This window comes from Heptranchias perlo, chromosome 11 (genome assembly GCF_035084215.1).
Source record: "Heptranchias perlo isolate sHepPer1 chromosome 11, sHepPer1.hap1, whole genome shotgun sequence".
NCBI lineage: Eukaryota > Metazoa > Chordata > Chondrichthyes > Hexanchiformes > Hexanchidae > Heptranchias > Heptranchias perlo.
Window position 1 is genome coordinate 58,250,801 of NC_090335.1, and position 27,763 is coordinate 58,278,563.

The 27,763-nt window shown below is 40.7% G+C and overlaps 2 protein-coding genes across 3 annotated transcripts in view; one reads left to right on the plus strand and one right to left on the minus strand.

Moving 5' to 3' along the window:
- LOC137327400 (T-box transcription factor TBX19-like) lies at positions 1–27,719 on the plus strand. The gene is made up of 8 exons (XM_067993144.1): positions 1–185; positions 6,734–6,998; positions 12,957–13,091; positions 14,428–14,489; positions 19,310–19,371; positions 21,248–21,433; positions 23,672–23,804; positions 27,411–27,719. Exons 1-8 carry the CDS (start codon positions 1–3, stop codon positions 27,643–27,645), a joined length of 1,263 nt encoding a protein of 420 aa, XP_067849245.1. The 3' UTR covers positions 27,646–27,719.
- adal (adenosine deaminase-like) overlaps positions 9,951–27,763 on the minus strand; it is a 63,273-nt gene continuing 45,460 nt past the window's right edge. The window contains exon 11 of one of the 2 annotated variants that reach the window (XM_067993146.1): positions 9,951–10,272. In XM_067993146.1, coding sequence (XP_067849247.1) covers positions 10,222–10,272 — 51 coding nt within the window. In that variant the 3' untranslated portion in view covers positions 9,951–10,221. Of the gene's footprint in view, positions 10,273–20,880; positions 21,033–27,763 lie in introns of those variants that run through there. The other variant, XM_067993148.1, reaches the window with a different exon arrangement.

Consider the following 27,763-nt stretch of genomic DNA (forward strand, 5'->3'; position numbering starts at 1 on the left):
ATGAATGAAACTGAGGGTAAGAGCAGTGTGGCTCGTTTGCTCAACGCTGTTGAGTGTGAGCTGGTGGCAGGCAGTGAGAAGGGAGATCCCACCGAAAAGCAATTGAAAGTCACTCTGGAAGATGCGAATCTCTGGCAAAAATTCAACGAAGTCACCAACGAAATGATTGTCACCAAGAACGGAAGGTTAGTAAAATAACTTACGGTAACGGCTAAATAAAGATGGAATGGTTCTATATTTCTGCTATCACAAGGGTTCCAGATGTTTTGAATGACTGGAATGAGATAAATTCATAGTGAAACGGTGCTCTTGAAATTACTATTAATAAAGCATTGATTTGAATAATTAATAACATGCATTCAATAGGCAAAGTTTCATTGAGCATGGTACAAAAAGTATTTGCTAAGAAATTCATTAGGATTAAGTGTACACTCTATAATGTTCACATTCTGTATTCAGATAGAATTGTTATGTAATAATAAATTGCTGCTTTTCCCTCAAAAGCTCCTGTTATGATTAGACTTTTTATGTGATTGACATTTTTTTCAATGTATTTTTATTCTATATACCTGTCCAATAAACTGAGACTATTTCTATAAATTATGTTTTCACTCCTGTATATACAGAATCTCGTTTCTTTAATCTGAGATCATAATAGTTCTCAGTTTCCGTTTACTTCTCAGTCCCTTTTGTTTCTCTTTGCTGTCTGTTTTCTTTCCTAACTATCCTTCTTGTGATTTCTGTATTTCTTTTCTTCCTTCTGGTTATTATTTTTTCTTTTTGATCTGCTTCTTGTTAGTTCTTCCTATTCACCTGTTCCTCTTAATTTTACTTTTTATATATTTTTTTCTTTCATTCAGTCCCTGAATCTCTGTCTGCCAAGTGCCAAATATGCAGCATGTGTACTATGAAATTTAATGGCTATTAAGGTTCTCTGTGAAAATACATAATTCAGTGTATTTTCTGTGAGTATCCAGTTGGCACTGATTGTGTAGTTTCTATGAGCACTGAAAATTTCATAGATCTGGGATTTCTTGTCTGTAACCACTTTTTGACTGATCTCCCTGAAATCTGTGTAGAAATGGGAGTATTTGTCCTTTTATAGATAAATCAGATTACCAAGGGTTGCTGGTGCTCGTCTCAACTGTTTCTAATTTCTATTAATATGGTAGTTCAGATATCCACATCTACCTCTTTAATAAGGCCCCATTTTTCAATAAAATCTTTCACATTTTTCAAAGTGAGTTTAAACCATTATGTTTGTAATATCATAGAATACTATAATCATTCAGCACAGAGGGAGGCCATTTGGCCCATCGTGCCTGTGCCGGCTCTTTGAAAGAGTTACCCAATTAGTCCCATTCCCTTGATCTTTCCCTATAGTCCTGCAGTTTTTTCCCCTTCAATCCAATTCCCTTTTAACAGTTACTATTGAATCTGCTTCCACCACCCTTTCAGACAGTGCATTACTTATCACTACAAAAATAGTAGAAAACATTAAACTGACTCATCTTTGGAATGAGTACTTTGAGGAATTGTAGGCAAAAATAACAAAACAAATATTTAGCTGCAAGCTATTGGCATGACCTTAATGGAACATATTTTTGAAATTAGTTTCATGTGAAGCCTTAAATTAAATTTATCTAACACTAAATTCCCTTGCAATACAATAAGATTAAAGTATCCTGATAAATTGTTTGCAATTATTAATTTGTAACCCTTTCTTTGACTATTTTATAATCGGTAATCATAAGATGGCATATAAATTGGTGTGTTGCAAAGTAGTAACAGTGAGGGATTGTGATGAGACCCTAAGCTGTAAAAGTAAAATTCAAACAGTTCAGCAATGTCTTCAGAAACTATTATGTCCTGGAAATATACTCCAACCTTTTCTATTCCATGTAATACATACAGATGGAGTTTATGGAAGGTGGTTTTATTCCATTTTCAGGATTTCAATTTTGGTGGCAGCAGGTATCGTGGTGAATAGTGATGGATCATGTGAATGTAGCACGTGATTGGCTCAAAGTGCTACAGTACCCCCTGATTTAAACTGCAGCCACATTGGGTTTTATTTCACTGTATGATAAAGGAGAATAGAATACCCCACACCTATTATTGCATCTTGAAGCAAAGTATGTGATCTCTATAACATTAAATTCTAACATTTATTTCAAACTGAAACCCATTTTAATTTTAAAAGATTTTTTTCCATTTACTGATGAAGGAAAGACTTGCATTTATAAAACACCTCCTGTCTCAAAACACTTCATATGCAGTGAATTACTTTGAAGTGTAACGACCATGTTTATGAAGGTAAATATATTAATCCTGTCAGTAATATTTGAACTAATGTTTCGATTACTTTTTTGGTATTTTTGGAGTAACTTTTTCCTTTTTCCCCTGTGATTTTTATCCTTTTTTTATCAACCTGGAACGATAACTCCACAACTGAGAGGGTGGGTGCATGGTCTGCTCTTGAATGGCTGCCATACCCCCTGTAGCTGGTCACTAAAAATCTGACGTTTGTTCCCATTGTGAGTTTTCCATCTGATTTTAACAGTTTGGAAAAATGATGCTGATCAAGGTAGCGTGTAGATGGGTGGCAAGATAGAGCTTCAGTGAATGTTTTGATTGAGCAGTACTTGTGAACTGGCCCACTCTTGTGTGTGCCTGAATATTGTCAGAAAATGAGCAATGTAAATGAGATGGGACTTGTGCAATGCAATGACAGCATGCACCACCTAAATCAGTGCTCCTTTTGCAGTGCTGTCTCTAATGGCAGCAAAAACGCAAAGCTTTTCTCTGACATAGGTGGAGACAATCATGCTTTTTGGCTTTCGAGTGAGTTGAAGGGCTTAGGTCTACCCCATTCAGCTGCAACCCTGGTAGCAGTTATGATACATTTTATGATGATCTATGGTTCCATAATTAATTAAAGAGGCAGGAAGACTGGACAGAATAGCTCCTCGTGGATTAAGAATGTCCTCTTCAGCTCAAGCTCATGACACCCTTGAGACATCCATGGATGAAAGCTGAACAGCAACACAATGATGCATATATTGCATCAGGACCATGGTTAAACATACAATCTGCATGTTATAACAAAGTTCAGTAGGATTGGTGTAGTTGTTTGGACAGATGAGGGAGGTGGTTGCAATATCACCTATCAAGATTTCATGGTAATCTGCTGCCTATTGCACAACTTTACCATACAAAGAGGCATTACCAGGAAGCAAGTAGCCCAGGGACAATCGCTGGCAGAAGAGGACACTGAGATATAGCCAGAAGATATGTCTGCTGAACCCCTGCATGCTAGCTGTCTGTTTTTACACAGATACTCAACATTTTGAGACCATGTCTAGTCATGCTGTTTGAGCTTGTGGCCCAAATTAGTGGACAGTGTAAATTAAATCCAATAAAGTTGGCTACTTATGCTTTACATCTGGTTTCTTGATCAATCTAATAGACAGAATTTTTATGAGCGGTACCAGAAAAACAAGCTTGATTGAACCTACTATGCCAGCTGAAATAATATCAGTTACTTCACTCGCACAGATAGAAGGGTCCAAAGAGTGGACCAAGGAAAAATCAGACAAGAATTCTCAAAAGACCATCCCAGTTGGCTGACGAAAGGATTGGATTTGAAGAATTAGCACTCGTGGCGCAGTATTTTGCACAACAAAAATACATACTAAGAATTTGGGTGTGCAGGCCAGTGCACCCTGCACAATTTTCCATCCATTTAAAATGACTGGACAGATAATCATTACTTCCACATCTCAATTTGAAAAAAGCATTGCTGCCATGCAAACCTCTTCACCGGGAGTGCAAAGCACAATCGCATTGGCACACGGCAGAGATAGGAGATTTTCATCCAGTCTATGCTCGATTGGAACCCAGTTCCTATCTGTGAGAGGACAGTATACTGATTCACAACACAGCCTGGTCCTCATGAATAATTCTTTTGAATTCTGAAGGACTTTTTTAAATATGAGAACCAGTAGTTTACAACATATATCCTTTTTTAAAAAAAAAAAATTGCAATCTGTGCCAAAATGATACTCTAAACCACAATAATGCTAAATGCAGGACTCTATCGGGTCAAAATTTCTCTTAGACTATTGAGGGTACATTAAGTGAAGGTTAAAATATTTTCTCTTTTTTCTGCACTCGCACAGGAAAGCACCAATTTATTCTGTGCACTTTGTATGAGATGGAATGTGTTGCAACTGACATTGAACTAATGAACCAGTGATGATGCTGATGAGCCACTGAGCTAGTGGCCAAGTACTTATTGAGCTGCAATCTTCAATAAGTTCCTAATTTTGTTGCGCTTTGTGGAACCTTCAATGCTTTTGTTCCGAATGGCTCAGCTAAAAGTGGGAGTGATTTTCAACTGCCGCCTGTCCCACTTAGGCTGGAAAATGGGGCGGCCAGCAGTTGAAAATTGCGAAAACAAATTGCCCGACCGTCATAATTTTCAGGCAGGCCTTGACATGGGTGGTTGGTGCTTCTGCCCGAAACAACAGGCAGGAGGCTTATTAAATTATTTAAATTGGGGTCCTATGCCATTTGTAGGTCTCCTGATACCATTGCCATGTTCAAATGGGTGTTCTCTGCAAGCTCCGCTTGTTGATGCCAGACATCGAGCAGCTAACCAGCGGTCCTTACAGGGAGCCGCTGGATTCTCTATGCTCCCACCCTACCGCCCCCCCCCCCCCCCCACCCCACCCACCAGCAGTGAGCTGCCTGCATGTGCTCAGAGTACTGGCAGTTTGCCCAAAATATTTAGATGAAGCCTGACCACTAAAATGATTCGGGTCTCTTGCTGGAGCCATCAGGCAGGCGTAGTGCCCACCCGTTCTGCGCTCCATTTGAAACGCAACCCTTCTGCTTTTTGCAAACAACACATTTCAGCCTGTGCTAAAATGATTGTTAGCGAGAGCACCCCTTGCTGTCCATTTTATTACCAGCTTCACTATACCTGGAATGGGTTAGTAATTTTTTTAAACTGAGGAGAAAATCACACCTCATACCTCAACAGGCATTGTCCATTAATGGTGCAATTTTTTCAATATAATGCAAAGAAAATGTAATTCAATTGAACCTATTGAGTGCACTTTCTTGATACTTTCAGTGCAACATTAAGATAATAAATGAAGAAGCATTCAAATATTACTGTATTGAATGGAATATGTGGGGCAAGAGGAATAATTACAGCTTTGCTTTGTCTTTTTTGCTAAAAATTGTGCACTTGGGTGGAATGTTATGTAGCAGGACATAAGAGAATATATTAAAATAACTTGCAGCTTGACACTGTAAACTGCATGGTCTTTCAGTGATCTGTGCCTCAGTATCACTACATAGCTACCATAAAAAGGCTAGTATGAAGTCAAGAATACTAAGACCTGAATCACAATATTTTAGCGTACACCTTTGATAAAACACAACTGAGGATTAATGTAAGGTTCCATACATCATGTAAAGAAGCTGCCAGTGAGACAGAATACTGCAAGTATGTGCTTAACACTTCAATGCCAAAGAACTTTAGGCTGTTATAGCTATTGGTACAAAGCTAGTTATAGTAGCATTTATTTCCTGTGTTCATTTCAGAAAGAGTAAATTTGACACATCGCAACTTGTAGATGTATCTGAGGGGACTATAATTTGAATAACTATCCTATTGAAAAGTAAACTACAGTAACACAATATTAGGTGAATATCAGCAAACTTAGTAAATTTCTGCAGTCCTTTTAAGAATATGCTAACTCTGTACTCAATCATTTATAACCCTATGTTAATTAATTGATTGTATAGTTCTACCCTTCACCTCTGACTTCTCCTGTGCAGATCTGCTGTATTGCAGAAAGATAACTGATTCTTGGCAACGCATAGCTCAGGCACCCATCCAGTGTGTTTGTGGCATGTAAAGCATACTCCTATCAGGAGAGCCTGTGCTTCTGCAGTCTCCTTGCCACTCTATCTGCATTTGTCTCAGCTTCTCCACTGTGCCACATATCTGCTTCAAGTCACTTTATGTGCATTGCCTTCCTTTTCTGTTGCTACTTTTTAACGTCAGCTCTGTGCAGTCATTATATCTGCCTTTTTAAAATTTTGGAAAAAACTCTTCTTACCAAGAAAAAGCAATATTAATGTAGAGTTAGTGTTCACATTCATTACACCTGCTCACTACTAGGAAAAAATTTAGGAGCTTGGGTAACCATTAGCAACCACTTCATTAACACTAATGCATAAAATGCACTTTTAGCATTTATTATCTATGATGCACCGAGCAATTTTTTCCTCGAGTAACATTGAGTAAAGCATTATATGCTGGTGGTTTTATTCATTATTTTTTTTTTAAAAAGGAAAGTCTTGTGTTCACTGGAGGTGGTGTAGTAATGCTACTGTGGTTCTGAAAGATTAATGTACAAACTATTCCTTTTCCAAACTAGTTACTCCTCACTCTTGCTTGCGTTTGCTTTTGAATCAATTGCTGAGCACTGTTAATCCATTTACTTCCTGTGTTGCCTATCTGTGTGTTTGGATTAATAGGAAAATTAGCCTCTGTATGTAAATGGTAGCCAGGCCTTTATTTTTGAAAAGGCTATTATGCTTTTTCCTGGTATTCAGTGCAATTATCATTATGTGCTTCCCCAAAAGGAAAGGTTGATTTTTTTTTTCTTTTCTCCCCCGCCCCCCCCCCCCCCCCACCTCTCCCTCTTTTCAGGCGAATGTTTCCAGTTCTGAAAATAAGTGTATCTGGATTGGATCCAAATGCCATGTATTCATTCCTGCTAGACTTTGTTGCTGCTGACCGTCATCGTTGGAAATATGTGAATGGTGAATGGATTCCAGCTGGTAAACCGGAACCCCTGACGCAGAGCTGTGTTTACATACACCCAGACTCCCCTAACTTTGGGGCACACTGGATGAAAGCTCCAATCTCTTTCAGTAAAGTCAAGTTAACAAATAAAGTCAACACTGGCAGACAGGTACGGCTTTCTCCTCCCATCTCATTTGCAATAACAAGCAGGGCAATTGTGAAATATCAAGTGTGCATTAATGTAATTATAGCAATCCTCTCGGCCTACTCTACTCATATAGGCTATTGTTTGAAAGGAAACCAAACGTAAACAAGAATAAACAGGTCTAATTGCCACTTTCAGAGTTTAATGGACATCGTGTTTTAGTCAGAAAAAAGGTTTTGCTTGATGCAGCCCAGCAAGCATTAAGAGATCTCCCAATGAGTACAATTTCATGTAAAAACGTTTGTAATGAGTTCAGTCATTTATGTTTTCCTTGGCACAGATTTTCCTAAAATTGACATAAACAAAAGTAAGTGCTTTACGCAAAATTACATAATTAGAGTTGTTTTGTAATTATGAATCATCACATAAAATTAACTGTGTATCCTTTTTACAGCCAAAGAAACAACAAACAAACTGAAAAATATACAATATATTTATTGGGGGATAAATCTGTACCATTTTAATTCTGGGACAAAGTTCCAGAGCTGCCCATTGCTTTAAAATAATTAACATCCGAGATATAGCACTTATTCCAGATTAGCGTTATATAACATTTTCAAAAGATCATGTGAGGTGCCCTTTCTCTTATGTTTTTGTTTTAATAGGTTACGTGTATACCTGTAAATCTGTTGATAGTTACAACTTTTTTTATAACTTGACATATTAAGCACAATTTTTTTTTTTTTTATCAAGATTGGGTTGTCAGTAATAGAGAATGGAACACTTTTCCATTTTTATCACTTACTGTCAGCAGCAAGCACTGATCTAGCATAGCCAGATGCAGAGTAAAAAGTAAATAAATTTTTTTTAAAACATTGTTGAAGATGTTTATCAGGATGGAGAATGGCATTCTGCTCTGCAAGATCAGCTCTTTCTCGGCAGATGTAAGCTCTCCAGTGTAAGAGTAACTGGCTGCACAGGGTTACTGATTTCCTTGTAATTATGTTCCAATGCAGGACTGGGCATTCTCTCCTCGGACTGCTTTGTGAATGCATGAGCCCACCTGGGTTTAAATCTCCTATTTACTATAGAGTTTTTGTTTAATTTCCACCCCCCCTGGATATTTTTTCCTGAAGGTGCTGACTTATGCCAGTGTACATTTCCGGGTTGTTCAGTACTTCACCTAAATGGCCATTCTTCACGTGTGAGCTTAAACAGGGATGGGTCACAAGCTATTTGACCAAGAGGGAAATCACAGCTAAACTCAAACATAACTCACCTGAACACACCTCACACATGCATTCCAACAGCAGTCAATATTCAGCTATTGGGAGAAAGAACCTTTACAGATTTTAAACAAGAAATGAGGGGGAGAAAAAGAAAAGAAAAACCTTGAGTGTGAAGAGAGTGACCTTGTTGAGATGATGGTGGTGGGGTGGGGGGAGGGGAAGAAGAGTTAAAGAGACTTTGTTTTTCCTGCCTCCCTGGGCTTAATGGATTGAGAGAAACCCTGTTGTGGGGGTCATCTGTGGATCTGCCGGGAGTGGAAGAGACTGTTGTTGTGGAATCAAAGTTAGTTTTTAATATTTATAGTGCAATAAAGCTTTAAGACTAATCAGAAAATACCAGATATCCAGGCATCCTGGTGACATTGTATCAACACACTGCATCAGGTCAAGGATTTATGCCTACAATTCCTCGTGGCTAATTTCTGATCTCTGGAGAATTGCTGATTGAGGTGGGTGTTTCCAAGGGTGGCCTAGTAAATTCTAGTGATTGATAAATAGCAGAGGCCCCAGAGCAAATCATTTGACTGCCCTCCTAGCTAAAGAATAGTTTATGGTGTTGGAAGACCTGAAATGTGGAGAAGATTGATTTTTTAAAAAAAAACTTGACTTTCTTTTTTAAAGAAAAATCTACACAAATAGCTGAGAATCAGATGTTTACAATGGATTTGTAATTTTCATATTAAAAAAAAATCTTCTAGCATCCAATATTACTGAATATGTCTGTGATGTTGCAATAAGCATGGCAGATTCTGGGGGTGGGGGGAGTTACAATGACTAGGGTTTTGATCATTTTATTAAGCATTTTGGTGAGGCAAATCTTAGTGTAAGTATAGTTTTGACATTTGAAACAGCCTATCAAGAATTAAAATTTAAAAACTGAATTCTTTTCAAATTCTATGTATCTCATATCTTGAAGTACAAATTCAATAAATGTATTTATTGATTTTATTAAAGGAACATAGAATATTGCAGTTAATTTTACATTTGTTCATATTGGATTTCTGGGTGAGGATGTTAACACTCAACATAATAGACAGGACACAAGACAAATCATCAGTGGGAAAAATAGCATTTTTAATGGATTAAATCACTGCTGTCATTATTTAATAATAAAGTGAAATGTCTTGTTTGAACATTGTGTGGTTGAGGTTCTAATCACACTTCACAGAACAAACTACACAAAATTGAACCCTATGGCTCCACAAAAAGGAAAGTGAAGAAAAGTAACTTTACCAGTTCATGCTCCCGGTGGGAAGCCTGGCTCACTGGGATGTACCTCAGTAATTCAGGCACATTGTCCATAATTTTTTTTATTCGTTCATGGGATGTGGGCGTCGCTGGCTAGGCCAGCATTTATTGCCCATCCCTAATTGCCCTTGAGAAGGTGGTGGTGAGCTGCCTTCTTGAACCGCTGCAGTCCGTGTGGTGAAGATTCTTCCACAGTGCTGTTAGGAAGGGAGTTCCAGGATTTTGACCCAGCGACGATGAAGGAACGGCAATATATTTCCAAGTCGGGATGGTGTGTGACTTGGAGGGGAACGTGCAGTTGGTGTTGTTCCCATGTGCCTGCTGCCCTTGTCCTTCTAGGTGGTAGAGGTTGCGGATTTGGGAGGTGCTGTTGAAGAAGCCTTGGCAAGTTGCTGCAGTGCATCCTTAGGATGGTACACACTGTAGCCACAGTGCGCCAGTGGTGAAGGGAGTGAATGTTTAGGGTGGTGGATGGGGTGCCCATCAAGCAGGCTGCTTTGTCCTGGATGGTGTCGAGCTTCTTGAGTGTTGTTGGAGCTGCGCTCATCCAGGCAAGTGGAGAGTATTCCATCACACTCCTGACTTGTGCCTTGCAGATGGTGGAAAGGCTTTGTGGAGTCAGGAGGTGAGTCACTCGCCGCAGAATACCCAGCCTCTGACTTGCTCTTGTAGCTACAGTATTTATGTGGCTGGTCCAGTTAAGTTTCTGGTCAGTGGTGACCCCCAGGATGTTGATTGTGGGAGATTCGGCGATGGTAATGCTGTTGAATGTCAAGGGGAGGTGGTTAGACTGTCTCTTGTTAATTTTCTCACCAAATGGCCAGACAGCAGTGGACAGTGCATGTTATGATATGCATTCCAGGTGGGCAAAGTGCCCTACCAGCACCACGGGCCTGTACAATTGCCCTTGCAGTGTTAACACGATCAGCAAGGGCAGTTAACCTCTGTGTTCAGAAATTGGTATCATGAGCAGAGCCTGAAAACCTTTATAATGTAATTTTTTTTCCACCTGTAGGACTACCACTTAAATAAAGTAGCACAGAAAGTTAGCTGCTTTTCTGATGGCTCTCAAAGGCTCAGAGGATAAATGCACAGTCTGGAGTAGAACAGAGCCATTCAGACTAGGAAGGTCTCTGGCTCAACCTTCAGTTTGTGTGACGTTAGCTGACCTGAGCTGGGGCAGTGGTAAAGATGCTATAACTGACTTTGATACCCGTAGGCTGGGGAGGGGAGCATTTGAAAGCTATATTTGGTACTTAAGTGTTAAGTGATTACATTTGCCCAATTGATTGTTTAGTGCATTCATGTACTGACAGAGTAATACAATGCAGATGCAATGGCACCAGAGGTGCTTTCACCACACCTGTCCTGGGGTATAGACTTGAGTTTACAGACTCCACATGTACCTGAATGTGTCAGAGGAGATCTGTCTTCACCACCTCCACTTCAGAGCTGCCATCTGCTGCAGGATGAGCTGCAGACACCATCTGGATGACACTTCCTGTAGCAGTGATAACTTCATGCTGTGGAAACTTTCATGCTATCTGATCCTTCCAAGCCACCACAGGGATGTCTGCAAGATTCCCCAGTTTACAGTGCATATATGAAGTAAGTGATATGTTGTTTGCAAGGGGTAACAGCTAGACAGGGTTCAGAATTTGGCAGGGTCCCTTTGAATGCAGGGCATCATAGAGACCATCTTGTGAGAACTAGGACTTCTCGAATCAATCCCATATCCTACATGAACAGAAAGGGTTTTCATTTATTTTCTTTGCATTGCAACAGTGTTTACACTAGAGTACTTAATTGGCTGTGAAGTACTTTGGGACATCTTGAGGGTGTGAAAAGTGCTATACAAGTGCAAGTTCATTCATTCATGTTCAGGTTGTATCTGACCACAAAGAGAATTATGCATGTCAACAGCCAATATCCAGGAAGCAGCCATGATGCCTTCACTGTGGCATCATTGCAAGCACATAATTCAAGCACAATAATTGTGCTTGAATTATTTAAAGATAAAATACTGGTAGATGGTTCTTGGGATACTAAGGCTATCTTCTACAGCCATGGCTGCGAACTGAGAAGGCCTCTAACAGCAGAGGAGCACTTTGTACTGAAAGCCTGGACAGTTGATTGCTGTTCCTTGGCAACCACATGCAAATGCAAGAAAATCAGCTTTAGCACAATAACTGTGTGTGCTAAAGGGCAACTATTGTGTGCAACACTTTAAATGGTGCCTCCAACAGGTGATGGGAGTGCTCAATTTAGATTTTTGTTATGCTACATGGCCATTGCAGTGTACAAAAGTGACTACACTTAGTTCATATTTTTCCCGATACCAGCAAACCTTTTTCCTCATTTGAAGTCAGGTATGAGGGATTTGGGTGACTATCGAATGGTTGGTAACCTCCCTCCATGCAGTTTGGACCTAAGTTTATACTGGAGGGTGGCTTTCAGCTTCAAATAGGGCAATCCTGCTTTTGGTGCACTTCTTGCAGTAGGACCTCCAACTCTTCATCAAAAGTGGCAATTTGCCCACATTTCTCATGTCATTCTGAACAATTGCTCTAGGGGGAATTTTAACTGGAAGCAGGATTTGGGTGAGTGAGCACCAGATGTTGGCAGCGTGAGACCTGGGCGATTTTAACTTCTTGACCTCATCTGCATGGTGCTGGTCAGCTGACTGGGCGCAATGGGTGGGAAACTGCAGCTGGCCAGCGGACGGGAGCAGAAATTCAGGTGGCAGGTCACCGGCCAGCACCAAAAGAAGGCTCGACAGCAAGAAGGTAAGTCGCAGGGATGGGGTTTCAGGAGGGTCTCGCAGGGGTGAAGTGGGGGAGCCCGGGGCAGAGGAGGCCTAAACTTTCCGTGAGGCCCAGAGGAGCAAAGTAAAAAGAAATTTGCCTTAAATGGTCTCTTCTGGTCCCGCTGATTTCACTGATGGAAAAGCCATAGCAGTTTCCCCACTCAGGCCAGAGTTAAAATTGTAGTCAAGGCCCACTGATATCATTGGACCCCAATCTGCATATTCAAAGGACCCTGCCAGCTTCAAGCCTCTGAAGAGCAGGTTAAAATGGAAGATGACATGAGATCAGGACATCACTTCATCGATTCCAACTTTCCACCTGCCTGGTTTCCACTGGGCAGGTTGGGTTAAAATCGCCTCTTCTGTTTTTCTGCTGCTATCACCAGTGTTTCATTTAATGGCCAGCAGTATCCCTTTAAAAGCTGCTGCCTCACTGGATTTGGTGACCTCGGCCAACTGTGCTACAGGCTTAGCTCCCTGGGCATATTTCTCATACTGGAAGCCTATTCAAATTAGGGGTGGTCTAGCATCTGAGCTGCCAGCACTAGGGCACCTGCACCATAGTTAAGCTCAATCCCAATTTTGCTCTTCTTGCAAAATCAGAGTTTACATGGGAACTTTTTTGCCATCTTTTTACAGGTAATTCTAAATTCTCTGCATAAGTACAAGCCTCAGGTTCATATAGTGCGTGTAGGGGGTCCTCACAGGATGATTTCTAATCACTCTTTTGCTGAAACCCAGTTCGTTGCAGTGACTGCATACCAGAATGAAGAGGTCAGTACAATAATCACTGCTAGTAATAGTTTATATTGAGCTTTTTATGATGGTTATTTTGATGCATTTCATATTTTAAATGATATTATGATTCATGATAGATGTTTAAAGTGTTTCCTCGTTTACAATGGGTGTCATTGCAGGTACTTCTATTTATTCAATGATCATTGAAGGTTTAAGAAGAGAACATGGAGTAAATGCTTACATTTTTTATTCCCTGGGGCAGCATATCCAGGATGTAAAATGTGTATGCATTAAGTGTGAGTTCTCAATGTGGGGGCAGGCCAGTGGTAAAAATTGAACCTTACCGCTGCACTCTGGCATGCTGGCTCTTAAGAAATAGAGCATTCTTGCAACAGTGCCCTCCTCCAGCTAGTAGCTGCACTGCTTTCCTTCCTTCTGAAACAGTCTCCTTTCCCAGCTGATCAAAGGCTCCAAATTTGTGCTGGTCCTGCCAGCGTAAAGTTCAGATTCATTTGTTTTTGCCTCAACTGCTGACTTGGGATAGAGGTACGAATGCTGCCATTCAGAGGACAAAGGAGAGCCCTCTGTTTGGAATGATGAGGTTGTGGGCTGTAAGGAAGGACAGGTGAGCAGCAGATTGACTATTTATTTATAAGAAAAAGAACTAAACACCTTCTGAATTTAAAAGTATTGATGTTGCTGCAACACTGTTGGATATGGTCAATTTGACCCCTTTTTATGTCCGTTTACACCAAGGAGGTTGGGATGCAGGTTCTTTCTTTTATAGGCACCCTGTGAGTTTTCAGGGAGGTGGCTGTTGCGAGCACCCCATGGGTTTTCTGGTGTTTAATTTTGGCAATCAGGAGGGTAGGGTGCTTTTTGCACCATGCACCTGTTTATCTTTTGCACTGTCATGCTGCTGCTTAAGTTCTGGACTGGACTCTGATGTAAGTGAGAATTTCTGGTCTTGTTATAAATCAGGAATTACTACCTGCAGCACAGAGTCTGATCCCAGAATGAAGCTGCAGCTAGGGTCAGCAGTAAGGAGCACATTGAGGGAGTAGAATGCACTTTTGAACTGGGGGAGAGGGGGGAAAAGAGTGTCTGTCAATTGGGGAGGGATTTGGAGGGGTAAGAATGTCTGTGAATTGGGTGGTTGAAAGGGGACAGCACACCTGTGAACTGGGAGGGGGAGGAGAATATACAAATGTAAATCTTCTCCCTGTGACCCTGTTCAGAGGCATATTAGTTGTAAAAGGGAGGGGAAAAAAACGGTCTGCCTATCAGGCAAGTGCCTTAAGCATTCTATCAAGCTTTGATTTTTTAGTTAGTTAGCTAACTAAAACGCTTTGTGTGAATTTTTTTCTTTAAGGTTACAGCTCTGAAGATCAAGAATAATCCCTTTGCAAAAGCATTCCTGGATGCCAAAGAAAGGTAAATCAATAGTTTGCAGCAGAACACTTAATGACACTGTGTATTGATTAAGTTGCTTCTTGATATCTTTGGTATTTAAAAAATTTGAAATCGGTTGCATTTTGTGCATACTAGTAACACGCCAAGAGATTACAGGACAGTTCAGTTCATATGGGTCCTCCAAGTTGTGACACTGTGGGCCTGATTTAAAGAAATATGAAACTATACAAATCCAAATGAGAAGATATTAATTGGCATCAAAAGAAGTACCAAGGTAAGTGTAGGCACCTTTGCATACATTTCTATTCTTTTACATTGGGGCCATGTCTTTTATAACTGTCCATTAGCTGCACTCTTGGAGATTACCTGCCAAGCTAGCACACAACATTGATTCCTTTCCGCAGCACACCTTTGTTCTACAGAAGCTGCATTCCACACTGCCAGTTGGGACCAATATTTCCATGTACAGAATTCTTGAGAGGTGCCTCGAAAACCACTATGCAAATTTGTGGGAAATGATCGGGGCTCACGATTACTGTCTCGTCTACTCTGCCACTTTCTAACATCATAAATGTGTTTCTTTTACAGGTCAACGCTGCCTATAACCATTGGGAGACAACCAGGACTGGAGGTGGGCCTGAAGTTCTAAAGCAGTTCATGCCCTTTGAGGAGATATCACTCTCCTAATGTGGCTGTGAATCTGTTCATTGGGGAGGGTCACTTGTAGTTGTCATGCTGCCACCCAGCAAGTATCTTCTATTTGCTATTATCTTTTAATCTTCAGGGTCCATTTAAGAATCCTGACAGTAGGATATTCAGTATCTAATCTGCTGTATGATGCATTAAAGTCATTTGATCTTGCTTGCCGTGGAAGCTGTTGTCTGCATGATGCATTGTAGAATGTGTTCCTTTCTTTTCCTTCCGAAGATGAGAGAGCTTAAGGAACTGATGGCTCACCTTCAAGCACTTGATAGCATGTTGCGACAAGTATTGTATCTGTCTGCATTCATCTTTCAGAAGAAGACAGTCCATAATATGAGAGAGACAGACTATAGGGTCTGGCCCACGCAACATCAAACCTCTGACTCCTTTTTGAGGAGAAAGCTCAAGTGGCCCACAGATGTTGGGAATTGAAATTAGGAGAAGTGGGAGGGCAGGTGTTGGTTATAAGTTCACCATAGCATTCTACTGCTCTTCCATCTCCTGCTGATGGAACACACCAAACCTACCTGTAAACAACTTCATGTTTCTGCTTCCTCTGAAGGTGACAAGATAGAATGCTGTTCTTCCACCGTCCATTCTAATATGTCTTTCTCTTCTCTTAAATGAAACGCAAGAGGAGGATGAGGAAGATCAGCCAGGCCCCTCTGCCTTTGACCCTTCAAACACCTCATTCTCCTTTCCCCAACCCAGAGAAAAACACCAGGGAGGGGCTTTAGATAGTGAGCATAAGGATATTACACCAGTTGATGCACTGAGTATGACTGGGCAGTAGGAGTGGGGACGAGTAGATATTCTGGGGCATGTTAGGGACTCAGCCCTCAGTGAACATCCTGTGGACTTCAATCTCACAGAGCCTGCTCTTTTTTGTAAGATAGGAACTGTGCACCACCTTGAATAGTCTCCCATCATGTGCAGCAGCTGTAACCATCTGGAAGAGTCCTTTGCTGTCCTGTGTGGCATCTTCAGGGATGGCTCCAAAAGCACTGAAGGCCACCCTGGAGTATTTGGCAATTCCAGGCAGAACTATAATGGATTTCTCGAACACCGAGGTCCATGGAGCAGCAATGTCTGCCAACTCACATTGCCACCATGGAGGCCTTGGGCAACCATTTAGAGAGGTTTGTCTTTTTCAGATTGAACAGAATTAGCAACTGGTTACAGACAATCATGAGGCAGATTTTTACAGAACTCTTTTGTACCAATTGTGAATTGTGTAGCATGCAGTACACCACCATTAACCTAGGACCCACTATTGGGGCACCTAATCGGGTCCTTTAACATTCCAATTGTGTGGTCAATTAGAACATTGATAGCACAATAGACTTCATTGTATTTCAGCTTGGCTGGAGTCCTGGAGTAGTGCACAGATGTCATCAGCCAAGGCCGATGGGGGTAGTCTTTATCCTCCAGGATCTAGCCAGATGCTTGCCTTTTGCTGTGAAACAGTTGCTGGCATCATAGGCTGCTATAATATAAATGTTATGGTAGTTCCTGATGGTCACAGACTGGCTGCATGTTGAAGGAATGGTAGCCATTCCTGTTGATGTAAGACACAGAATTGGTGCAAGGAGCATGCAAGGTCATTTGGGTTCCATCTAGAGCCCTTCTACTTTTGGGAACATAAGAACATAAGAAATAGGAGCAGGAGTAGGTCATAAGGCCCCTCAAGCCTGCTCTGCCATTCATTCAGATCATGGCTGATCTTCGACCTCAACTCTACTTTCCTTTCTGATCCCCATATCCCATGATTCCCCTAGAGTCAAAAAATCTATATCTCAGCCTTGAATATACTCAATGACTCAGCATCTATAGCCCTCTGGAGTAGAGAATTCCAAAGATTCACAACCCTCTAAGTGAAGAAATTCCTCCTCACTCAATCTTAAAAGGCCAAAATGGTTTTGTACAGGTGCCCTCAACTTCAAGACAGCCACCCCTGTTCCCATCCTGCATCCTTATACTGGACTTGCATAGAGAAAGATGTAGACTGGGCACAGGGGTGGCTCTTCCAAAGGACAAAAGCTGTATTTTGTGTGTGGTTTCAGAAGACTGTGGTACGTAAACAGTGGGAGAGAACCTCCCAATCTTATACCTTTGTCCCGCTTCAAGGGATTGCCTTCCAAGTTTGCTGAAGGAGCGGAGGAGAGTTTAGTGGTCATGTGCCAGTACATAGCAAACATTCTCCTTTTTATAGTCTCACTGGATGAGTGAGAGAGTGCAACAGAGCTATACATTGCACAACAGCAGTGTGATACACACAATATATTTGTATCTTCTGTTGGAAGGAATTCTTTCCTAATACTGTTGTAACACATCTTTTCGTTTGCAATAATGGCTTACCAGGCACAAGTGGTATGGAGGAACTATTCTCTTCACTCAATACCATGTCACATGCTCCATCTGGTGCAGGTACCATCATGCATTCACACATCCCAGGACATTTTGGACAGTGAGATTAAGGAGGGAGCACTGGGTGAAGCACACAGTGTAAGTGAGGAGAAACAAATGGAGGTGGCAACAGATGAACAGGAAGCAGCGGGCCAAAGCGTCAGTTCCAGGCTTTTCTCAGTTGCATGGGGTAATGACTGATACCCCACTGGGTCTGCCTTCAGAAGGAAGTTATTGGATAAGTAAAAGGCCTTCTAGATATATTTTGAAAATGAGCAGAACACCTTGCAGTAGTATAACTCCTGACATCTCTGCAACAATGCTTGAGGGATTCACAACTGTGGAGTACCTTGGGACACATGGCATTACATGGCCACCTGCTAGGGGAGGTCCCAGGATTGAGAGCCTTAGCCCATACACAGATACTCATGAATGCTGTAACTGGGACTATCAAAACGTTGTCCTCCAGCAGTGTCTCAGTATCGAATTAGACACGTACTTGATCGTGAACATCACACTCCTCTGTGGTGCTTTACAGTCTGTTTTCATGCAGATCTCTGGTCATCTGAAAGAAATGCCCAGCAGCGGGAGCACAGTCATAAGGAGGGACAGATGAGGTGGTTTCCTCTCAGGGAGATGACACGTCTGTCTAATGCAACTAAGCCACTCCAAGGACTTGGGTAGCAGGCAAGCATATGGCCACTGCATTATCAGAGGTGACACCAGCTGCTGCAAGACTCTCTGCTGACTCAGCACCAAGAGCTACAGGGCCACTTCCATCCTGTAAGGACCCAAAAGCTCAGTAGTACTTAGACACAGTACAAGGTTAGTTCTAGTAAATGCACACCATATAATGTCACCAGGAAGAAGCACTGTGTTTACCATTAGTTTGCATTCACATTTCATTAGTAGAGAATTAAATTTAGTTCACTTTTTCACCTACACTTCTTTGAGAGGGTTAACAGCAAATGGAAGGATGGGCAAATGTGGTACTTAAGGCAGAATGTTTGGCATGGTGTTTAAGGATCTGGATCCACAATGTAGTAGTTACCTTCACAACTACAGGAAGAGCTGTTGCTGCTGTCTGCAGGTCCTCCTGGAGCAGATAGCATAGTGACGGTGACAAAGACAGGTCTCCTCTGAGATGGCTGGGTAGGTTAGCCTTGGTCTGTAAATATGCATCCTGGGGTAAGGCAGGGTGCATACCTAGAGACCCGAGGTATAATCGTACCTACTTTCTTACCCCCCCCTCATGAAATCATTCTTCCTCCTCCAAATCTTGAAATGTTGGAACCCCTCAAGGAATTGCCATCCTGAGAACTTTGCTGCAAATGAAATTGCAGTTGTGCTCAAAACTGTTTAGGAAAATGAGTAGTAGCTAAAAGTCTTGCAATACAAAAAATGTGGTGTATACAGTAACGGGAATGAACCGAGATGAGGTTACCTAAAGAGTAATTTAAAAAAAAATGAAACTTTATAACCAATACTGAAAACTCTAACACAGATTTTTAGAAGGCGGGTCAGCCAAACACTCCTGCGCCTGTTTTTATGTGGATAAGCTGCACTATGGGGGAGCAGCCATACGTTTTCTGTTGGCACAGAAGGAGTCATACTGAAGCACATGTCCCTGTCTTTAGGAAAGGAAAAAGACAGGGATTTATATTTTTTGAACAATTAAACTACATAGTTGTTCCAAGGTGCATAATGCCACATCTTTATTTGAACTCTTACAGAGCCAGTTATAAGGATAGCTCAGATGATCTTTCTGAAAATCAGCACATGAGTTACTCTCACAGTAAGTTTTTAACTTTGTTGACTGCAAACAGAGTAGTATGTGATCAGGTTGGCGTAATAATGACAACCTAGCTTGGTGATATATATGCTCTCAAACCTATGAGGTAGCAAGGCATGGTTGCAGCAGCTACAAAGGTGATGGGTTCTCAGTTTCTCTGGATGAATTGTGGTGTGGAACTGAGATAGCCAGCAAATATACCTGCTGTTAACTGAGCAAGAAATGGTTAGAATATTGGTGGAGCCTGTACATCACTCCTGTATGGAGCATTGGTGGTGTTTCCACTAAAAAATGTAAAGTGTAAAAAAAAACAAATTTCTACAACTTTTATCTTGGTGGTACTTGGGAATCCAATTTTTTTGTTATTTTATTTAATTGTCAAAATCTTATCTCTAGGAAGAAACAGATGCAGTATCTATTAATGTTTATCTTCCCCCAATGCCTCGTGGAAACACACTGTAGGACCATAGATACTGTTTGTTCCAGAGATAAATTTTAATTAGGTCATAAACTGTGACTAGAGGTTAGTAGGATGTTGCAATGCAGGCATTAAATCCATGTTTGGGCATGTAATTCTGCAGTTTAATAAAAGACAATGGGCCAGATCTTGCTGGAAAAATAATTATTTCTCTTTCTGTATCTGATTTGACTCCAATTCACCTTCCTTCTCAGGCATTCCTCTGTTTCTTTCTCAATCCTTAAATCTCATTGGTTAAGGAGATAGATTGTTGGTCCCACCTTTCACTGAGGTCCCAGATGTCCCGTTGTCCTCACCACGCCGTTATCGGCTCGCACTTCCAGCAAAATATTTTTGAGCTGAAGGGCGCAGAAAAAAGTCTAACCGGGAATGCCATGAGATGCCCCGCTCCAGCAAGATCTGGCCAATTCTATATAAATAGTGTGTTTGTCATCTTTTGTTAAATTCAAAACCTTAGGGACAGAGCCAGATGTGAGATCATGGCCTGGGTTTTGGCAATTTCTTTGAAAAGTCATTTAAGACCATATTAATCTTATTGATGCCTCCATATTCAGGTGGAGAAAGTGGACTTGTATTTTTGTAACAGTTTTGATGCTTTTGTTTTTGAATAGATGGCTGTCCTAGCTATTGAATTGTTAAAGAAAACACACATTTGAATTAAACCTTTTAAAAAATTTTTAAACTATTATTTTAAAATTAGACAGGAACATTTGAGGGAAGCAAAGGTGCAATCTATATTATGGGTTTGTTGAAGAAAGTGGTGACCTACAAGTGCCATCATGTTTTAAGTGTGGAGAAATCCTGAGAATGTGATGCCATTTCAACAAGGAAAACTCCTAACGCACAAATTGCACCCAAAATGACATTGAAAACTTTCTTCTGATTTGAGTTTACTAAATGTTTATCTGCAGCCCATTTCTTTCTACAATTCAGCTCTTACAATATTAAGGTTCTGTTGTAGCCATAAGGAGTTTATTATTGAGACAAAATTAACAGAATTTGCATTAATGTTATTACATTGTGCTCACATCCATAACTCATCATCATACTACTGTTATTAGCAAACATTTTGAGGTTAGAAAAATCTAAAGTAGCAATTTCCCAACCATAGCTTCTTATTCCCAAATTTTGGTCTGTTCTCCAAAGTGCATTATTTTCAAATGCTGCAATCGACAAACTTCTTAACCTAAACATATAAAGTTACAAACTAAATATTAAAGTTTAAGAATAACATAAATGTTGATATTTTGGAATTAATAGTTACTTTTGGACCAAATAATGGAAATTCTGTGGAGGTGGGACAGTTGACACAGCAAGTTTCACAAAACATAATTTCTGAATTAAGTTATTAATTTTAATTGTTAACTAATTTCACCAAAACCATCTGTTTATTCTCCCCAGTAAGCGGCTGGTTGATACCCAATGCTGAGACTATTTGTGCACCAACAAATCCGAATTATCAGTACCATGCTGCTTTACCACTTCCTGGTGCCCACTCATACCATAGCTGCGAACGCTACAGCTCCCGGCGCAGCCATCTTGCCACTCCATATTCAACATCCTACATACACAGAAATTACCCAACAGGTATGCTCAAACGTATTAATCAAGTTACCAGTTGATGGATTAAGCTGGCTAATTAATAACTGATTCACAGTTTGAAAATGTACTTACAAAATTAATGAATCATAAAATCTGTAATGGATTTAAACCCGTTAATGCTTTAATTATCTCAACTAGTTTATTGATTTTTTGATATCCATGATGTTCTGTCATGGGATACCAGAGAGATAAGATGAATGAGCTTTGATTTGCTAAATATTCTTGTCTTTTGACTTTTTTAATGTTTCTTATGTTTGCATTCCTTTTATTTATGAGAAGAGTTCTTCCACTTTATTTTCGAGTACAGTTTACTGGTTTTGTTAAAGCCTTTGTTAAAATGGCAGATAAAGGAATTTCATGTGTAAATTCACTTGTTACAAAAATATCACATAGTATGATTGCAACCTACAAGTTTTTAAAGTAGAAATTGTATTACATTAAAATTAATAGTACATTTTCTCTCATTGTTCAGAACATTATTAATCCATACTGTCTCTACATATTAGTTGTTACAGGTTCAGCTTAGTTTGCAAAGCATTAGACAGATAGTTACAAGCAATTGTCTGGGAGTGGCGTTCAACAAAGCCCACTGCATATCTTTTGATTCTGTGTAGATAGGAGTTTAAGTTAACTGGGGTTCAAGTTTGTAGTGTCATATTTGAGTGACTAGTTCTTTAATGCACTGTGTGGTTTGAGAATCTTTTATGGCTAATGTTTGCAATTTGTAAATAAGATACATTTCAGGTTTGAAATTTCACAACTGGTAAAAGTCTTATTGCTAATAGAATTTAATTTGACTCAAATCTTATATTGAGAAATGCATACATAATTACCAATTTAAAAAAAAAGTAGCAGCTATAATATTGTAAATTAGTATGAGGACAAGGAAATTCCAAGTCATTCTTCATGTATTAATTTTCAAAACTAACCACATTTGGTGTAATGCTATAAGCCGTCCTCACTACCCTCTGCGTGACATGCTCTGATCCTATTTTCATTACCAAGTTCAGATTGGGTCCTAGACACTGCTGGACAAAACAAAAGTTCACTGAAATACCAAAACCATTTATAGCCAGTCTGTGCCATGCTGGAAGCAATCCTGCAATGTGCATAGTTTCACCAGACTTATTCTGCAAAGAACTGTGCAAGGTGACTTGCTTAATGCACAGATTTGTCTTAAGATACTGATAGCTATACTACTTATTTTAGGATCTAAATCAGGACCAGCTGCTGTAAGGATGTTGGCCGTTCCAAATTTGGTATTTTCCACTTCTGGCAAGTAATGTACGCATGCACCTGAGGTGGAAATAATGGGATTTCCACCAGATGGCACCACCTGCTAGTCATGCCTCTTTCTCGGATGTTGCCAGCAAAGGGGCTGGATGCAAACATCTCCATCCCACTCCTTCATTAAGTCCAGGTGCAAAAGCAGGGGGGAAACGCAGCACAACCAGGTCCTGCTCAAATTTTAACTCCTATCCACCCCTTTGTACCCAAAACCTTTGGATGATTTTGGAACCATAATTCCTTTTAAAGATGAGAATGCAGAAAGATAAAGCCAAAGCAAACACCATAGGCTGAATGGACACTTTGTCATCTTTTACGGTTCCATATCAGAAAATTGCTAACTCACTGCTCACTATTTTCTGATATGTGCCGGCTGTGTGCAAGGTCCTGCCTCCAGCATGCAGGCTGCCAAAATTTACCGTTGTATTTGGGTCTATATTTTCTCTTAATGCCTTGACACAGCCAGAGACTCAGCAAAAAAGAGGGAGGAAAAGGAGAGGATCTCCAAGTCAATTAAGAAGGTCAATTTGCTCTTTGAAAAGATTGGAAGGGTATGTGTGAACAGAAAATTATTCTAATGGAAGACTTCAATCTGCAAAACATAAACTGGGAAAACTAAAGTGGTTTTAGTCAGAATTGTATAGACAGCCTTAATTGCATTCTGGGAGGTTTTTTTTCACAGAAGGAGGCTTGGAAAAGCTGACAATATAAATTCCAGCTTCAGCCAGTTAATTGAAAGAAAGATATTACTGTATTCTGAAGCACATCTAGTGAGGCCTGTGGAGTCTACAGGATTGATGGCCCTGACCTCTAAACTGAGTACGATTAACATAGATGGCTGGGTTAACATTTGGATGGGGAAGAAAATTGGGATTACTTTTTTTTCTTTATATACAAATCTTTCAATTTATTCATTAATATTATGTTTTTAACAAGTGTCCTTTGCAGAAAACTCTAGTAACGGCCTTCAGGCTTTACCAGGGCATGACAACTGGTCAACCTTACCACCTCCACCACATACCAACATGTTACCAGTGACACATACAGCTGGAACTGGATCCAATGCCAGGTGAGATAGGGTTGTTCCATGTTTTACATTTTGTGGGTTGATGAAATTCTGCACATTTATTTAAACCTCTTAAAATGATACTTTACAATGGTGCTGATAATCTTATAAAATAGTTGGCTTGTTGGATTAGATGGGGGTGAAATTCAACTTGGGTGGGGATGCAAAATCGGCGTTATTGCATCTGCCACCAATTTATAAGCCTCACCTGATATTCAGTTACACAATGGACATATACCTGCTGCACAAAGATCTGCAACTGGAGTACAAAATTGTTAAATTTACCCTGTGTAGAGACTCTTAATTTTGGTATTAACTAGCGACTGAGTTACCCTGTACACCTCTACTATCCATCTGTGTTTTTAAAAATGAATAAGTACATACAAAAAACAAGTTTGAGAAACTGCTTTATTTCTTTTTTTAAAAAACAAATTACAATGTTTGCTGCCCTACAGGAACTTAGACTTTTTTTAAACCTATAAGGATGCACTGGGTAGCCCCAGTGATGTCAACTTAAAACAAATAAATGTGCACCCGTTTTTAAAGGGCACAACTAATAAAGAACTTAATTGTGAAAAATGGAACAAAGGAAATGTATCAAACTAAATAATATTACAATCAGTATCCACTATTCACTCCAGTCCCTGTGGTACTCACCAGTCGCGGAAGGCTTCAAGTGTACCGGCGGACATTGCATGCTCCTCCTCCAGGGCCAGGACAAGATCGCAGTGGAGAGGCAGGCAGTCAAAGTGACCACCCCCATGCGCTGCGTCTAACCTGGACTATCATCATTCACATTAGTTAGAGGGACCTAAAATATCCAGTTTATTGAAAATCAAGGGATTTTTAGGAATTAGATGTCACTATTGTTGCTGCTATTGGTTTGGTTTGGATGCCAGTTTCTGCATCATGAGGAGAAATATTACCTCACTATAAAAATGATAGACAGTCTGAATCCAAGGTTTGTTTTTAAATCCTTCCCAGTAATATGCCACCAACACATGTACGACATATTATAACTTAGCAATTCATTCTGTGAAATAAATCACTTTGTTTTGGTATTTAAAGTCAGCTAAAAGATTCACTAAAATCACCAATTCATTGATTATGCATTATTGTTGTAAACATAGAATTCACTGGAATGGAAGGAAGAGATGGAATTTTCCATTCTCTCCCATCTACCTTTTGTTTTAATGTGCATGATTCACATTCCGTCATAATCAATACATTGGGGGGAAAATTGGATAGGGCCTGTTTTTGGGCGGGAGTAGCACGATCCGCGCAGGCAGGACAAGATTTTTGTCAGGCCTGAGGACTCACCTGCAATCTGCGTTGGTAATCAGCGTTGAACGAGGATTCCATGCAATTCACACTTTCCACCAGCAGGGGGAGCTCCAATCTTAAAGGCAGGCTGTCTGTTAGAAATCCCTTAAAGGTAGCTGATACCTGTAATTTGCTGAATATAACAGCCTGCTGTCTGCATGGAGTCTGAATGGAGATCAGACATTGCACACGTAAAGCACAAATGCAGGTCTCATCCCTATGTTTACATACTGATGAGTTATGTTAAAACATTGAATAAAGGTTGCGCACCACTAAATCCCACATCCTCCAATCTCCATGCCAGACCTCACCAATCTGCCAGTCTGAGAGTCCAAGCACCAAGGTTCTCTGCTGATGCACCAGAGGCCTTGGTGCAAGAAATGGACAGAAGGAGGGACATCCTATATCCGTGTGGGGGGGGGGGGGGCAGAAGCGGGAGCAAGAGGCCCTCCAGACATACACCGAAAAGGCAGTGGGAGGCAATAGAGGATGAAGTCAATGCCAGGTCCACAGCATCATGAACATGGATGCAGTACAGGAAGAGGTTCAATGCTTTGACATGAGTGGTCAAGGTGAGTGAGTTCAACTGTCAAGTGGCATCTCCTACCAACTGCATCACGAGCCGCATCCACTCCTCCACGCACTAAACCCCCCAACACGCACCTACCAACAAACTCTTTCCATCAGAACTCAACTCTTCCAATCAGATGCTTCCTCTCACTTTCACACATTACCACTGTTGGAAGCCGCTGAACCACAACTCACAGGCCACACCCACTGGTAGCTATTCATACATGACAGGCACATTGCCCAGACACACGTCACATTTTCTTGCAGGAGAAGGTAGCGCATATCAGTAGGCAGCAAGTGGCAGCGGCATTCAGCCCCTCGAACCTGTTCCACCATTCAATGAGATCATGGTGGAGCTGTGACCTAATTCCATATTTCCACATTAGCCCCATATCCCTTAATATGCTTGGTTCACAGAAATCTATCAATCTCAGATTTAGAATTCACAACTGAGCTAGCATCAACTGCCGTTTGCAGAAGAGCTTCCCAAAATTCTCCCAACCTTTGCACGTAGAAGCATTTCCTAACTTCACTCCTGCACGTCCTGGCTCTAAATGCTAGGCTATGCCCCCTGGTCCTAGTATTCAAGTGTAGGAGACCTCCAAAAACAGTTACAAAAGTCTCGGCAGCCAGAAGCAATAATCCAGCCACTAAGCTGTAAAACCTGCATGGTCCCTTTTAAATAACGCTGGTGGGGGGTCCTCCAGGCACTCTAAGACACATTCAGATGGTCGGGGTTAAGACATTGCTCAACTCAACGCACAAAGTCCCAAAATGGTGTGTATCACTTTAAATTGTACACTGATTGAAGCCATTTTCTCCCTACTTTACATGATTCCAGCATTCATTATCTGCGCTACCTCCCATACCAAGATGGCATCCGGCGCACGTCACGCTGGAAACGTACGTGTGCATCCAAGACGCCATTTTGGATGTCGAAGAGGCCGTGTAGCACCGAAACAACGGGCGCTACACGGCCCAATTTAGTGCCCATTATTTTTAAGAAGCTGAGTGCTGACAACACTGAAATCAAATTACAATAATTGTGATAAATCACTCAGAAAAATATTGAGATTTCTTGTAAAATGTCAGAATTTCTGGATTTCTACAATATTGTAACTATTAATATACTGTGATACCTCCCGCTGCGATTTCCCCCCCCACCAAATTTCTCCCAGCCTCTTCTGAAAAGGCTGGGATATGGTTCCTCATCAATGCCTGTGCACACACTTTCCATCAAGGGTCACTGGATAGCAATTAAGTGATTATTGTGCCCTTTGGAAAATTTTTGGAATATGATTTCTGCTTGCATACAGCTAGAGTTGAGGGCTGCTTGGCGAAGAAATCCAAGCGTGTGTTCAATTGGCAATTATGAAAGTGGAAAATTTTTAAAAAACACGTCAGATCTTTGTATCTCACCTGAACTTCTCTACTGGGTGCATTTCCCTACCTCACCAGGTAGCTGACACTGTTCCACGTTTAAGGTGAAAATATAGCTGCTGGAAATGAACATATCTGAATCTGCTTTATAATTATCTTTCTTTCTCTTGTGACTATATATTTATTTAAAATCAATGTAAAATAGCCTTGGAAACGGTAAAATCAGCTGATAATGGGAAAATCCTTAAACAAATTACTGCCATCCATGAATATGAGATATTGTTTTATCTCTTCAGAATGTTTTACAGTGAACATTTATTTGCATTTTTTTTTTAGCCAGTATACATGTCACTGGACAGTAGGTAATGGTTCTGTTACCCCAATCAATCAACTGAGCTCGGCTGCTGGAAACCCTCAAAGTCCATTTATTCGAGGAAGCCTGAGTTTGCCGACAACGCCTTCATCCTTAGTCACTGTGACAGGTGGAACAGCCATGGAGATGCTCGGTGAATCTCCACTAGCTAGACTTGCGGTATCTTCGTGGAACTCAGCTTCGTCCCCATCATTCTAATAGCTTACTTCACATCATGTTTGACTACTGTAGTCATCTATTTCAGCAACACTGGGCATTAAAACATTTTCAACTGCTGTGTACATTTATCTAGTTGTACTTTTAAATATTTCTACTG

What these genes read in the sequence shown, in the direction of transcription:
- LOC137327400 (XM_067993144.1), top strand. Translation starts at nt 1, where the DNA reads ATGAATGAAACTGAGGGTAAGAGCAGTGTGGCTCGTTTGCTCAACGCT. An exon ending in ATTGTCACCAAGAACGGAAG is followed by an intron (nt 186 to 6,733) that starts GTTAGTAAAATA and finishes CCCTCTTTTCAG; the next exon opens with GCGAATGTTTCCAGTTCTGA. An exon ending in CTGCATACCAGAATGAAGAG is followed by an intron (nt 13,092 to 14,427) that starts GTCAGTACAATA and finishes TTTTTCTTTAAG; the next exon opens with GTTACAGCTCTGAAGATCAA.